At 40.1% G+C, this 15773-nt stretch overlaps 1 protein-coding gene across 1 annotated transcript; it reads left to right on the forward strand.

The window, feature by feature from the left end:
- Positions 1-2274: 2274 nt before the first annotated feature.
- LOC125378180 (protein draper-like) lies at positions 2275-10212 on the forward strand. Its single transcript, XM_048393148.1, has 6 exons — positions 2275-2339; positions 2933-3217; positions 3869-3998; positions 4724-4749; positions 10013-10057; positions 10196-10212. Exons 1-6 carry the CDS (start codon positions 2309-2311, stop codon positions 10210-10212), a joined length of 534 nt encoding a protein of 177 aa, XP_048249105.1. The 5' UTR covers positions 2275-2308.
- The last annotated feature ends 5561 nt before the right edge of the window (positions 10213-15773 follow it).

Below are 15773 nucleotides of genomic sequence, written 5' to 3' on the forward strand. Positions count from 1 at the left end.
GCCACTGAACAACCTGGACATGCTCATGTCATCAATCACGGACGTATGTGTTCATACTATCAACCACTTAACAACCTGGACATGCTCATGTCATCAATCACGGACATATGTGTTCATGCTATCAACCACTGAACAACCTGGATATGCTCATGTCATCAATCACGGACGTATGTGTTCATGCTATCAACCACTGAACAACCTGGACATGCTCATGTCATCAATCACGGACGTATGTGTTCATGCTATCAACCACTGAACAACCTGGATATGCTCATGTCATCAATCACGGACGTATGTGTTCAAGCTATCAACCACTGAACAACCTGGATATGCTCATGTCATCAATCACGGACGTATGTGTTCATGCTATCAACCACTTAACAACCTGGATATGCTCATGTCATCAATCACGGACGTATGTGTTCATGCTATCAACCACTGAACAACCTGGACATGCTCATGTCATCAATCACGGACGTATGTGTTCATGCTATCAACCACTGAACAACCTGGATATGCTCATGTCATCAATCACGGACGTATGTGTTCATGCTATCAACCACTGAACAACCTGGATATGCTCATGTCATCAATCACGGACGTATGTGTTCATGCTATCAACCACTGAACAACCTGGATATGCTCATGTCATCAATCACGGACGTATGTGTTCATGCTATCAACCACTGAACAACCTGGACATGCTCATGTCATCAACCACGGACGTATCTGAAGTTGCTCATGCAAACAAACACTGACGTATGTGATTGCGTTCATGCTATCAACAACTGATATACCAGGAGTAGAATCGAGTACTTACAGGCCGTCGTGAACCAACATTCACTTGTTATCTGGTGATCAAATTGCTAACAACTGACACGAAATGGTGTGTCCTATGGCTTACATTTGGAAACGTCACCATGAGAAGCCATGTTGATCACAAGTACTTGCATAGTACACGAACACAGTAGTATGAATGTTGTAATGTGTCACTGAGCCCTTCTCTTCGACTTCATGAATGTCCTGTCAGCACATGTTGGACGTCGCCCGTCTATGTTAGCACAATACATATTCAGTGCACGTTGGTGCAGATGTTCGCGATTCCAAAAACATTCTCACTCAATTTATCTCAAGGATATCAATCTGCAACTGGCGGAGAGTCATGTCACGTGATTGACTATATAGGATTAAATACACTTCAAGTTGACACCCAACACATATATAGCGTGTCTTTGGTATGGGTATAATGGCCCAGAGGGGTGGAAAGTAGTCAGCTATTGACGAATGAAAAAAGGCACAGCTTGGAGCAGTGATACAGATTATGTCGGACAGTAAACTATATTTTACCCTGACTGAAGCTAGCCCTATCCCCTAACCCAGAGTAGGCTACACCCGTGCTGTTTTCCCGGGAAATAAGACCGTCACTGGAAGCCTTGGCTGTCTGTATTGATACACTATGCAGGGGTGCATTTGACTGTTCTGTCACAATGTACCTGGATATGTGGGGAACGTCAGCAGTGTCGACTGAGCTGGGTAGGTAAGTGTTGTGTGTTGTGTGCGTGGCCGAGCTGGGGAGGCACGGGGACGTTGGAAGTCTGAGTTGGGTGGGAGAGTATTGGATAAGTGTGTGCGTGTGTGTGTGTGGTGGTGTTGGTGGAGAGATGCGGGGTTGTGTTTGTGATGCGGGTTTCTGAGGTCAGTAGCAGGGTTGACTGAGGAAATCATATCCACAATGATACTAGATAAAAAGACGAATCGACTCATGAACAATATTTTTTACTCACGATTTGTTCCAGGTTGTAACATATTTTTAAAGAACGAAGTCGCCACAAGTTATTAAAGCACTCCTGGGTTATCACTAAATTATAATAAACGATCTTACGTTGAAATGAATTAAAAGAAATATTCATATGTACAAACATATGTGTATAGAGTGCATATATATGCGTTTGAAATATATTTTAAACTGAACAGCAGAGCGAGGTTTCACATGTTACATTGAGAGGGAATACATATACAGGTAACATAGCTGGACCATGTCAGTTTATGGAAGAACACTTGTGAGAACACAGGGAGAGATCTAGCTGGTATTGCTGTATTTTCTGACTATGTACTGCCACTATCCTTCTCCGAGCACCTCAAAGTGTTGAGTTCAACAAACAGCTTATCAGTGTATCTGATGAATAGTTTCTGTTTTTGACACCATTGCAGGTGTGTTAACCCGTTCAATAGAATAAGTGGTGAATACATACAGGATTTTTCTCTTCCAAGCAGGCTTCATATGAACAAGTAGAGAACCCTTTAAGCCATGCTGAGGCCGAGCACAGTTCTGTATTTCAGTGAGTACATTCTTTCTGCACAAAATTATGCTTCAGTACGACACATTGACTACATGAGCAGCAACTTAATCACCCGGTTACCGCGCGTTTCGAACAGTAAGGTTCAAGAAACCACATGACCATTTATTAATGAGATCCATTTGAATTATCGCCTAACTATGACAAAACATTCAACAGTAAATAATATTACTGTATCAGCCTGTACTATATATAATGACATGGCAATAAATATGGTCGATATTCTGTTATTAAACATTTGCAGTAAATGTTCTACATTCAATAAAATGAAAACACATCCTTGTATTATTTGTCACAGTCATTTTAATATATGAAGCCACGTTTAAATTTATATCAACATGCACAATACATGTGCATACATGATTTGTTTAAAGGATGCAATAAGAAAATACATTAATCAAATGCACGAAGTGGTTATCTGAATGTGAGCAAACAGCTCTATGATTGTTTTACACATCAACTATTTACACAATGTTTGCACGTTTACACAGTATCACTACGTGACGTGCGTTTCTTTAATACAACTTCTGGGTTTCTTCCTTACTTTCATTCATCTTTATTTTGTCACATTTCAGCATTTCTGATTCATGCAGTCGCAGCATGCGAGTGGGGCAAACATGGGAAGAATTGTGACAAACGCTGCTCCAAAAACTGCCAGGTTAACCTACAGAGGAACCTCACACACTGTAACAAGGAGACAGGAGAGTGCTCCGATGGCTGCATCACTGGATGGTATGCTGCTCAATGTGACCAACTTTGCAGCAAGAACTGCCTGGACAACGTCTGCAATCACGTGAATGGACACTGCGCAAATGGATGCAGTGGAAACCAAAAAGGGGATTTCTGTGAGATCACTAAAGGTGTGGTATGCTAACCAGTTTCACATTGTTACTTCAAAAACATGGCTTCATCAGGTGTATCTGCGATTCTTAAATATTTTGTTTGATTGGCACCACATATAGGTTGGTTGATGGCACTATAGAAATCCTGATTTTAATGCAATGGTTCCTCAGTGCAAACAACTGCACAAATAATATATATATTCAATAGCACCCATCGTATTACAAATATGTTTTTGGTTTCATGTAGCCTCTAAAGTCTGAATTATGTATTATCTCATTTGTTCGTTTTTGTATAACGTCTCACTCAGCCATATAAGGTCTTATCGCACATTTGATCCCAAATGGATGTGGGGTATTTCTCAATGAGTACTCATTTCAGTACATCAATACGAAATCAGCTTGTATTATGCAAAAAACCAAGAGTGTAACGGTGGTATTGTTACCCATTTGTCAAATGCTAGTACATATCATCTACCTATTTAAACGAACAAATGCATCAATTAGTATTTTCATAATTATACAATAATATTACATCACAAAACTGGAATTGGAACATTGGAATTTAGGATTGAGAACATACTACAAGCAGCACCTTCATTTATCACAGAAACTATATTAATAAGATGACTCAATTGTACGGATGTACATCGGCAACGTTTATTTCGACAGACGTCAAGGTCAAAACAGATGAAACAACAGGACTGTCAACGGCACACGTCGCAGTGATCATCACAGTCCCCCTTGTGGCAATCAGTGTTATCATCGTCGTAACCGTCGTCATAAAACGTCAATACAACAGGTAAGTAAAACAGCAGTTCATATAATCTTTTTGAAAACGTGACTTGCATTTCTAAGATTCGTTCTGTGTACTCTTACACAAAGCCGACATGGTTTAAAAGAAGATGACTCTTTGATAGTACTAAAACTAGGGTGTAAATATACAAATGCAAGTTATGTTTTTGTTGCAGTGAAAATACGAGTCATGATGAAATGTTATTGTTACTGTCGAGAATGGTGACGGTGGGGTTCTAATGAACGTACTCAGTTCTACTACATTTAGCAAAACAGTTTATCATTTTGAATTATCACGCACTCGATGCCTCAAGTGAAAAAGTGAACAACGCCAATAATATAAGCAATATATTAAACACAGCTTAAATTCCCTTTATTTTTTTCAAGTGAACCAGTAGTAACAATTGTTCCTTAGTAAAGTGGACATTAATGGCATCTTGGCAGCGCTGTCTAATTGCTGTTTTTGTTTTTTTTTCCTAAAGAGCTGTTCCCATAATAGTTTTAACTTTACATCTCTTACAATAAACGTCTGAATAACATCAATGTCACATGATGGTAAACAATTCGAGTTTGTGGCAAGGTGGATGAGACAGTCGTGATTCCTTACAATAAACTTACTGTTTGTGACCTTTACATCAGTGGACGTATAGCGGCCTTGTTATCCACTTGATGTCCATGGTTGTGTCTATCAAATTACTCTCAGAACTAATGATAGGTTCTTATTAATTGCAGAAGAAAGTCAAACAGGAGGCCAACAGGTAATGTAGCAAACGACATTAGATAGTTAGATATCTTCACACATGGTAACTGCCACTGGGTAATTGACCCTGTGAAACACCCCCATTTTGATTCCCAACACCGCATCCCGCCATCTGGGAATCTGATCACAAAACCTTTCGCAAACACCAGGCATCATCACTATTTGAAATTGACTCAGAAATATAATAGAAGTTGTACTCGTACAATGGCCTGCTTTTAGTGTGCCTAATTTAGAAGGATAATAGGCTTATGGGTTGTTGTGTGTCCTTGGTTGATTTTGTTCACGATGGCAACAGTAGGCCTAAACTTACATCTAGCACGTGTCATTGTCACACAATGATGGATGGAAGCTGATTTAATGCAACACAACAATAATCATAGTTAGCAAGATGCATTTCTCCTTGAGTGGCTGATGTACAGAGTAGGGCCAGGTTGTCGGTTGATGTTTGTTGTATCTCTTTAGTCCTCATTGTAACCTACTACAGTGTAAAGTTCCGGGATATAATTGGTCCGAATGGTGATCAGCATACCGTCATTCCACATTCGCAGAGATCGATGCTCATGTTGTCAGTCACAGGATTGTCTGCTCCATCTCAATTATGTACATACCAGCATCATCTTGTCCCGGGGAAAACCCTCGTCATCAGAGTCAGTCACTTCTTGAACAAAAAAAATGACAAAGACCATCACACATAAATCATAAATATATGTCAAAATCAATATATTAACACTTTTACTGCTGTAAAGATCTGGGTTATAATTGGTCTTCAGCAACCCATGCTTGTCGTAACGGTGATCAGCATAGTTCCCCATTTGCGGTGATCGATGTTCATGTTGTCAGTCACTAGATTGTCTGTCCCAGTCTGAACTATGCACAGATCAACATCATTTAGCCCCGGGCAAAACCCTCGTCCTCAGGGTCAGTCTATTCTGGAAAAAAAATTGACAAAGAACATTACACAGAAAACAAAAGATATATGTCAGAATCAATACGAGTGTACATTAACACTTTTATTCATTCAAAAAGACTATAATCCTCGTTGACTTGAGCCTATTGATATATTTCAACGTTTCATTATTTGGACATTTCCTAATTTGACACATCAGTAACAAATATTCAAAGGCGATGCATCTCCCTACTTTGACTGTACCAGTCATTACGTGACTTCAACTCACCCAAAACAGTAGTCAGGCTTCTGTCAATACTTGAGTCTTCTTTGATAGGGATTTAGAAGAGAAGTACCATGTACCGATAATAATATATGGATAACTTCATTATTACAATTAAGAGCGACGTTACGGTACGGTCAAGCAAGTGATATACAACACAATACTTACTTACTTACTTACTTTGGAGATTTAACGTGCGCTTTCAGACTGATGCGTATTTCGCACACGGGCCCGGCCAGGCCATTTAATTTGTTTCCGAAAGGGGCGAAAGTGGTCTGTGCAAGCCAAGAAGGGGCCTTAGGGGTTGCTTATATAGAATTTGGGAATTTTGAGATTTGGAATATATGCCGATAGGGTTGGGGAGGAGAACTGAGGGAGCTGGGTATGGTGGATGTTTGTTTGTTTATGTGATTTTGATTTGGTAGGTTATTGTGTTTTTAGATGCGTTTTAATAGTTCCGTTTTGATTAAGAATGCGCTTAAGGCCTTGAAGTTTTCTAGTTTATTTTGTGGGTTCAGTATTGCTTCTAGAGTGAGAGCCTTGTTTAGATTGAGGGTGGTTTGTAATGCGGTCCGATGTGTTAGGTAAGTGTGTGCAGTGGATGAGTGCATGTTGTGTGGTTTCTAGTTGTTTGCAGTGTGGGCAGTTACCTGTAGTGTGTTTTTTATATTTTTTTTATGTGGTTATTTAGGTTGATGGGTTCTGTTTGGAGTTTAGTGATTACTCTGTCGATTTTTTTGGATGGATGGAGAATTGTTGGTTTGGTTAGTGGTTTGCTGAGCACCTTTTTTGATTTGGCTATTTGAGTTTAGATATAGGTTATGCCATTTTTGTGTGATTTTTTGCTTGTTTACACTTTTAATTTCTGATTTTGAGGTGGGTAAGGTTAAGCTTATTTCTGGGATTTTGAGGGATAGTTTAGCTGCTTTATCGGCGTTTTCATTACCGTATATTCCTACGTGGGCGGGTATCCACAAGAAGGTTATTTGTTTGCCTGCCTTAGTTAGGTCGTTGGAGCTTTTAAGTATTTGATTTATTAATTTAGGTCGGTTTTTGGTAGTTTTGTTTTGGAGGGCTTGCAGTCCACTTAGGGAGTCGGTAAGTATTAGGATTTTTTTTGTGGTTTTTGGATTCTTGATTATGGAGGGCTGAGGCCATGCCCATTAGTTCTGCCGTGAATATTGATTGGTTGTTTGGAAGTCGGATGGATTGTGTGGTTTTAGTTGGTTGTGTGGTATGGACTCCGAAACCTGTGTCTCCGTCCGTGTAAATGTGACACCAATTTGGCCAATTTTCGTGTATGTATGCTAGTGTGGTAGTTTTAGCTATGTTTAGGTCGGTTTGTTTATTTATTTGGCTAGCTAGTGTTGTGTATTTTGGGTATTTTAAGTTTAGGGGTGAAGATATTTGATTGTTTGCAGTTTTGTTTAAGATTTTTATTTGGTGTTCATTTAGGTAGTTTGTTATTCTATGGGATATTGGGGTAAGTAAGGGGTGTTTACGAGCTAGAGTTTGGTTTTTGGGGCTGATGTTTTGGTTTATTAAGTTTTGGATGAGAGGGTTTGATTGGGACGCGGCACAGAAATTTAAGCTTAGCTGTTCCCTGCATAGACTTAGTGGCATTTCTCCTGTTAAGGCCTGAAGTGAGGTGTAGGATGTGCCATGTTGGGTGCATGTAATTAGTTTGAGAGCCTGATATTGTATTGAGTCAAGTTTTTTTAGATAGAGAGTTGTTTAGGGTGTTGTATATGGCACAGCCGTAGTCTAGTTTTGATTTAATTAGTGATATGTAGAGAGAGAGGAAGGTATCTTTGGAGGCTCCCCAGTTAGAGCCAGTTAGGCATCTTAGGGTGTTTAGGTCTTTACTGCATTTAGTTGTTAGGTTTTGGATGTGAGCTTCCCAGGTGAGATGTTCATCGAAAATAAGTCCTAAGAATTTGGTTTGTTTTTGAAATTTGATTGTTTGATTGTTTAGCGGGAGGATTGGGGAGGCGGGTTTCATGTTTTTATGTTTGAATACTATTCCTGTTGTTTTTTTCTGAGTTAAGGGAGAAGCCACATTTGTCAGCCCATTGTTGTATTTTATGAAGAGATTTTTGGAGTAAATTTTGGACCATTTTCATGCTTTTAGTGCGGATCCAGAGGGCGCCATCATCCGCGAATTATGATGTGTTTACTTTAGGGGATAGGCCCTCGAATAGATCGTTTATCATTATATTGAAGAGGGTGGGGCTGAGGATACTGCCCTGTGGAGTGCCATTTTCTAGGGGACATTGGTCCGATAGAGTTTGGTCTATGCCCACGGTTATTTTTTACGATTGTTTAGGAAGTCCTTGATGTAGTTTATTATCTGACCTTTGAATCCTTTTTTTTAAAGTTTTTTTGTATTAGCCCATCGTGCCATACCATGTCGAAAGCTTTAGAGAAGTCTAAGAAGATGCCTGTGGTATATTGTTTATTTAGCTGTCCTGTCTTAATATCTTGTTCTAGTCGGGCGAGGTTATCTAGGGTTGAGCGGCCAGGAGTGAAACCGCTTTGATCTGGGTTTATGATGTTATCTTATCTATTTTTAGCCATTGATTCCATTACTTTACATAAGTTTGAAGTTAGGGATATAGGTCTATATGAGTTAGCTTACAACACAGCATGGTTGACAATTATATATACAGGTAGGAGGCAATGTTTATACAGAAAAGTAGATATGAGATGTAGTTATACTGGAGTGGAGAAGCCTGTTATGTACACACAAGGGTAGTAGCGACAATAACCGGTGAAGTCAGTGACATAAACAAAGAATGAAGCCAGTAATATTAACAACCGGACTATGACTGGTTGGGGTCTTTGATGAGTTGATGGTACGCCGGGGGAATGTAATGGCTTTGGTCACGGTTGATTGACGGTTGGAGTCTTTGAAGTTGGTGGTGAGGTCTTTGACTTTATCTTTGACTTAGACTCATCTTTGGAGACTGAGCTTTGATGTTCTTTAATTCGGGTTTTGAGGGGCCTAGATATTTTTCCTTATGTAAGCTTGTCCAAAATTGCACGGAATGTGGTACACTGCTCCTAATGTTCTAGCTTGTGGCTGGATGGTGGTTTCCCTGTGTTTTTTTATTGTGTTCTGAATGGTATGACTTTTCTTGAAAACTACATCAATTTTGGCCTGTTCCGTTAAGAGTCTCTGGATTTTGTGGCTAACTGTTCCAATGTAGAGGAGGCTGATCACAAAGGGTACAGACTGTTGACGGGGATATTTCTGATATCGCTTGTCGATGTTCTGTATCGTCTGTTGTACTAGTTCTCAGGGTAGAGGTTATACTGTGTAAATACTTGTTTGAGGTGGCTTAGTTCAGGGGTTAGATGCTGTTTCGTAGAACAGATGTTGTGAGCTCGTCTTGCTTGGGTTGAAATAATTCCTTTCTTGATTTGAGGTCGCTCTTTATTGTAAGAAAGAAGTTGTTCATCCATACATTCTTATCCTTACTAAATATGTGAGTCATAACAGTTGTAATAGTTGCATTAAGCATGGTTTCAACTATCATGAACACAGACTCGCAAAAAGAAAGGTCCTAACAATAATAGACTGTTTATTTTCAACAAGATCAGTAATGGTACTGTGGTGTCACTAGATTTTCTGGTTCATCGATCACTTGATTGTCTGGTTTGTTTGCAGGCTGATGTCGCATGACAGGGGTACTGCTATGTTGCGTCAGGAAATACATACTTACGTTTGTAATCCATGTATATGAATGGCGGGTTCTACCGGTAGGTCAGGATATGCTTACCCTTTCTTGCGAACATCTGGTGTCATCACTGATTTTCAGTGGCCCATTCACACAATTTCAACATCTATTTGCCCTTTACGCCAAATTGAATCTGTTTTGACAAAAAATCTAGGGGCGTTTTTCTCTTCCATTGTCAATTTATGTTATATTAATGAGCATAACCACTGACTCAGCATCATCTGGAAACCTTTTTTTCTAATTCCACTGAATCACAAAATAGGTTACGTTATATCTTCACATTATTTTTAGATTATTTTCATAATAATATTACCACATGTTATCTGATTTTCTTTGTTTCTTTTTTTTCCAGCTGTTACTGACCCTGAGAATCCTGAAGATGAGCCTTTACTGAGAGGTAGGTAACCATAACAACAGAGTGATGTTGTAACAATGACGTTGTGTGTATTCTCACATATTCCGAACATTGTGAAAGGAAAACTAACATCAATAGAATTGTACTTGTCTTTCACCTTGTAATGCCTAATGCCTTCAGTACTGCAGTTGTATTGAGAGTGAGTGGGTGAGTGAGGTTTTGTGCCGCTTTTAACAATATTCCAGCAATATCGGCGAGGGACACCAGAAATAGGCTTCACACATTGTATCCATGTCGGGAATCGAGCCCGGGTCTTCGGCGTGATGCGCGAACGCCTTAACCACCAGGCTACCCCACCGCCCCGCAGGTGTAGAGACGTAGATGATGATGACGGTATATGTGTCATAAGTAGTGTAGCGTACGGGCGCGTATTCACACTCAATTGTTAATGCAAAGTTCTAACATTTCATACTTTATATACTCTTTTGATAATACAGTGGGAGTTGAGATAAATATCTCCATCAACACTGAGTGAGGACTTGTATTGCGAGTAGTATGGACATTCATGAAGTGTTCAGGGATAGAGGCCAAATTTGGGAGAGACAGTCACGTACTCTTTGTGAAAAGTACTCAAAAACAATTCGATATCACCAACCTGTCTCTCGACCTATTTATTTGACACACCACGCTTAAACGCTCAGAAATAAAGTAAGCCTTTCATCACTGGTTATATGTCCAAGGTTTTGATTCAATCAATTGATTGATAATAATGCTTTGGTAGCCTGTTCTGCTAAACATAATTGTACATTTCGACCAAGACAGTTTGGGAGTGAAAAAAGTGCTAAGATAGGTACAGTTATTCACAGTTTTTATCTGTTCCCTTTTAAAATATAATTTATCATAATGTCTCAGTGGTCTGCCCTTCTTGTTTTAAGATCGATATTCATTCCTGTAGATTTAGATATACCGAACAACAAAAGTTCCTATGACATTGAATAAGATTTGATGCAAGGTTATGTTTTTTACCAAATCTGAAACAATTTCGGTTTGCAACAGATAAAATACTCCTGTAAGTGTTCTATTGGTTTAATTTGCCATACTGACTTCAGAAATTGTGTGATGTCAAAAAAGAAAAACACGAACATGCCAAGGTGTCAATTTACAAATCAATAGCGTGTGTGTCCACCTCTGGTTGCGATGTAAGCAACACATCTTCGCCTCATGGAACGGACCAGGCGTCGCACAATGTCCTGTGGGATATCTGTCCATATCTGCTGGAACTCGTTTCGAAGTTCCTGGAGTGTCTGTGGAACACGTGGTTTACGTCAAAGGCGCCTATCCATCTCATCCCACATGCGCTCGATTGGTGAGAGATCAGGGGAGCGAGCTGGCGAGGGGATGACATTCACGTTGTTTTGTTGAAGATAATTCTGAACAAGCCGAACAATATAAGGCTGGGCGTTGTCATGTTGAATGGTAATGCCTGGGCAATGACGACGCAAAAACGGTAGATCAATAGGGCCGCTGATCTCGTCGCTGTAGCGCTGTCCATTGCGATTTCCCTATACCACTAGTCCTCTGTCCTGCTGTTATCCTACCTCATACCATAACGCTGCCGCCCCCGAACCGATCTTCTTCGTCAATGATTGACGTAACGTTCACCTCGAATCTGTCCATCGCTGTGGCTGAGGTGAAAACGAGACTCGTCAGTGCATAGAACTTGTCCCCAATGCATGGCCGTCGAGCGTAGACGCACCAGTGTCTGCACCACTGTAGGCGTGCTTGACTGTAGTTTCCTGTGAAAATGGGACGTCCGGCGGGACGTCTGGCGACAATCCCTGCACATCTGAGGCGACGACGTACAGTTTGTGAATATATTCGTCGAAGGCCAGGGATGCTTCTTGCAGTCACTGTTGCTGGCTGGAATCGATTTCATATGTGTCTTGTCTATTATTGGTTATGCGTGGCCTGCCACTCCGAGGATGGTCTCTGACTGCATTCGTATGTTGCCAACGTTGCCATAAACACTAAATGGTGTTTCTGTGGACGTTAAATTGTCCTGCAACATCACGTTGACTCGATCCTGCTTTAAGCATATCAATGGCTCGCAGACGCTCATTTTCGGACAGGCTTGGCCTTTCGTAATGTTGAATAATTGTGTAATTTTGTTGTTTTTCTGAGTGGTTGTTGTCAGCTCGATGCTAAGCGATGCATATGGAACCCTGTTAATGCACATGTTTTTCTACCCATTCTTGCGTATGAAATGCATGGGGCTTGCATAGAAGTCAACTTTTGCATGGAATGCATTCTTTTCTGTAGCAGTTGCATTTGTGTGACTAGATTCCATACAGGTACTACATTATTGAAAACCAAACTTTATTTGTTTGAAATATACACTAAATATTGGTGTCACAGGAACTTTTGTTGTTGAGTATATGTTCGTAGTTTTAAATAGAATGATGATATTATCTGAACCATTAAACGAGTAATAATTTTCAAAATGAACTGCATACATCTATGTTAGATACAGGCACATTGCTTACCGTCATACGGTTTTATTGAATTGAGATGCATGTATCCAACACAGAGGTCATTGTACCAAAAATTGCTCACGATTGCCTTGTTAAGGAAGCAATGAGAAGGTCTTGTTAAGGAAGCAGTGAGAAGGCCTTGTTAAGGAAGCAATGAGAAGGTCTTTAAAGGAAGCAGTGAGAAGGTCTTGTTAAGGAAGCAGTGAGAAGGTCTTGTAAAGGAAGCAGTGAAAAGGCCTTGTTAAGGAAGCAATGAGAAGGTATTTAATGGAAGCACTGTAAAGGCCTTGTTAAGGAAGCAGTGAAAAGGTCTTGTTAAGGAAGCAGTGAGAAGGTATTGTTAAGGAAGCAGTAAGAAGGTCTTGTTAAGGAAGCAGTGAGAAGGTCGTGTTAAGGAAGCAGTGAGAAGGTCTTGTTAAAAAAGCAGTAAGAAGGTATTGTTAAAGAAGCAGTAAGGTCTTGTTAAGGAAGCAGTAAGAAGGTCCTGTTAAGGAAGCAATAAGACGGTCTTGTTAAGGAAGCAGTAAGAAGGTCTTGCTAAGGAAGTAGTGACAAGGTCTAATTAAGCAAGAAGTAAGAAGGTCTTGTTAAGGAAGCAGTAAGAAGGTATTGTTAAGGAAGTAGTGAGAAGGTCATGTTAAGGAAGCAGTGAAAAAGGTCTTGTTAAGGAAGCAGTAAGAAGGTCTTGTTAAGAAAGCAGTCAGACGGTCTTGTTAAGGAAGCAGTAAGAAGGTCTTGTTTAGGAAGCACTAAGAAGGTCTTGTTAAGGAAGCAGTGAGAATGTTTTGTTAAGGAAGCAGTAAAAAAGGTCTTGTTAAGGAAACAGTAAGGTCTTGTTAAGGAAGCAGTAATAAGGTCTGGTTAAGGAAGCAGTGATAAGGTATTGTTAAGAAAACAGTAAGAAGGTATTGTTCAAGAAGCAGTAAGGTCTTGTTAAGGAAGCAGTAAGAAGGTCTTGTTACGGAAGTATTGAGAAGGTCATGTTAAAGAAGCAGTAAGAAGGTATTGTTAAGGAAGCAGTAAAAATGTCTTGTTAAGGAAGCAGTAAGAAGGTCTTGTTAAGAAAGCAGTAAGACGGTCTTGTTAAGGAAGCAGTAAGACGGTCTTGTTAAGGAAGCAGTAAGACGGTCTTGTTAAGGAAGTAGTGAGAAGGTCATGTTAAGGAAGCAGTAAAAATGTCTTGTTAAGGAAGCAGTAAGAAGGTCTTGTTAAGAAAGCAGTAAGACGGTCTTGTTAAGGAAGCAGTAAGACGGTCTTGTTAAGGAAGTAGTGAGAAGGTCATGTTAAGGAAGCAGTAAAAATGTCTTGTTAAGGAAGCAGTAAGAAGGTCTTGTTAAGAAAGCAGTAAGACGGTCTTGTTCAGGAAGCAGTAAGAAGGTATGGTTAAGGAAGCAGTAAGAAGGTATTATTAAGGAAGCAGTGAGAAGGTCATGATAAGGAAGCAGTGAGAAGGTCTTGTTAAGGAAGCAGTATGAAGGCCTTGCTAAGGAAGCAGTGAGAAGGTCTTGTTGAGGGAGCAGTGAGAAGGTATTGTTAAAGAAGCAGTAAGGTCTTGTTAAGGAAGCAGTAATAAGGTCTGGTTGAGGAAGCAGTGAGAAGGTCTTGTTAAGGGAGCAGTGCGAAGGTCTGGTTAAGGAATCAGTGATAATGTCTTGTTAAAGAAGCAGTGAGAAGGTTTTGTTAAGGAACTAGTGAGAAGGTCTTGCTAAGGAAGCAGTAAGTAGGTCTTGTTAAGGTAGTAGTGAGAAGGTCATGTTAAGGAAGCAGTAAAAAGGTCTTGTTAAGGAAGCATTAAGAAGGTCTTGTAAAAGCAGGAAGACGGTCTTGTTAAGGAAGCAGTAAGAAGGTATTGTTAAATAAGCAGAAAGAAGGTCTTGTTAAGGCAGTAGTGAGAAGGTCATGTTAAGGAAGCAGGAAGACGGTCTTGTTAAGGAAGCAGTAAGAAGGTCTTGTAAAAGCAGGAAGACGGTCTTGTTAAGGAAGCAGTAAGAATGTATTGTTAAGGAAGCAGTAAGAAGGTATTATTAAGGAAGCAGTGAGAAAGTCCTTAATGGAAGCACTGTAAAGGTCTTGTTAAGGAAGCAGTGAGATGGTCGTGATAAGGAAGCAGTGAGGTCTTCTTAAGGAAGCAGTGAGAAGGTCTTGTTAAGGAAGTAGTGAGAAGGTCATGTTAAGGATGTAGTGAGAAGGTCATGTTAAGGAAGCAGTAAAAAGGTCTTGTTAAGGAAGCAGTAAGAAGGTCTTGATAAGGAAGCAATGAGAAGGTCTTGTTAAGGAAGCAGTGATAAGGTCCTGTTAAGGCAGCAGCGAGAAGCTGTGCCTTAGGAAGCAGTGAGGTCTGGTTAAGGAAGCAGTGAGAAGGTCTGGTTAAGGAAGCAGTGAGGTCTTGTTAATGAAGGAGTGAGAAGGTCGTGTTAAGAAAGCTCTAAGAAGGTTTTGTTAAGGAAGCAGTCAGAGGGTCTTGTTAAGGAAGCAGTGAGAAGGTATAATTAAGGAAGCAGTATGAAGGCCTTGCTAAGGAAGCAGTGAGAAGGTCTTGTTGAGGGAGCAGTGAGAAGGTCTTGTTAAGCAAGCAGTGAGAAGGTATTGTTAAAGAAGCAGTAAGGTCTTGTTAAGGAACTAGTGAGAAGGTCTTGCTAAGGAAGCAGTAAGAAGGTCTGGTTAAGGAAGCAGTGAGAAGGTCATGTTAAGGAAGCAGTAAAAAGGTCTTGTTAAGGAAGCATTAAGAAGGTCTTGTAAAAGCAGGAAGACGGTCTTGTTAAGGAAGCAGTAAGAAGGTATTGTTAAATAAGCAGAAAGAAGGTCTTGTTAAGGCAGTAGTGAGAAGGTCATGTTAAGGAAGCAGGAAGACGGTCTTGTTAAGGAAGCAGTAAGAAGGTCTTGTAAAAGCAGGAAGACGGTCTTGTTAAGGAAGCAGTAAGAATGTATTGTTAAGGAAGCAGTAAGAAGGTATTATTAAGGAAGCAGTGAGAAAGTCTTTAATGGAAGCACTGTAAAGGTCTTGTTAAGGAACCAGTGAGAAGGTCGTGATAAGGAAGCAGTGAGGTCTTCTTAAGGAAGCAGTGAGAAGGTCTTGTTAAGAAAGTAGTGAGAAGGTCATGTTAAGGATGTAGTGAGAAGGTCATGTTAAGGAAGCAGTAAAAAGGTCTTGTTAAGGAAGCAGTAAGAAGGTCTTGTTAAGGAAGCAATGAGAAGGTCTTGTTAAGGAAACAGTGATAAGGTCCTGT

Source organism: Haliotis rufescens, unplaced genomic scaffold (genome assembly GCF_023055435.1).
Source record: "Haliotis rufescens isolate VD_foot unplaced genomic scaffold, xgHalRufe1.0.p SCAF_115, whole genome shotgun sequence".
NCBI classification, from domain to species: Eukaryota; Metazoa; Mollusca; class Gastropoda; order Lepetellida; family Haliotidae; genus Haliotis; species Haliotis rufescens.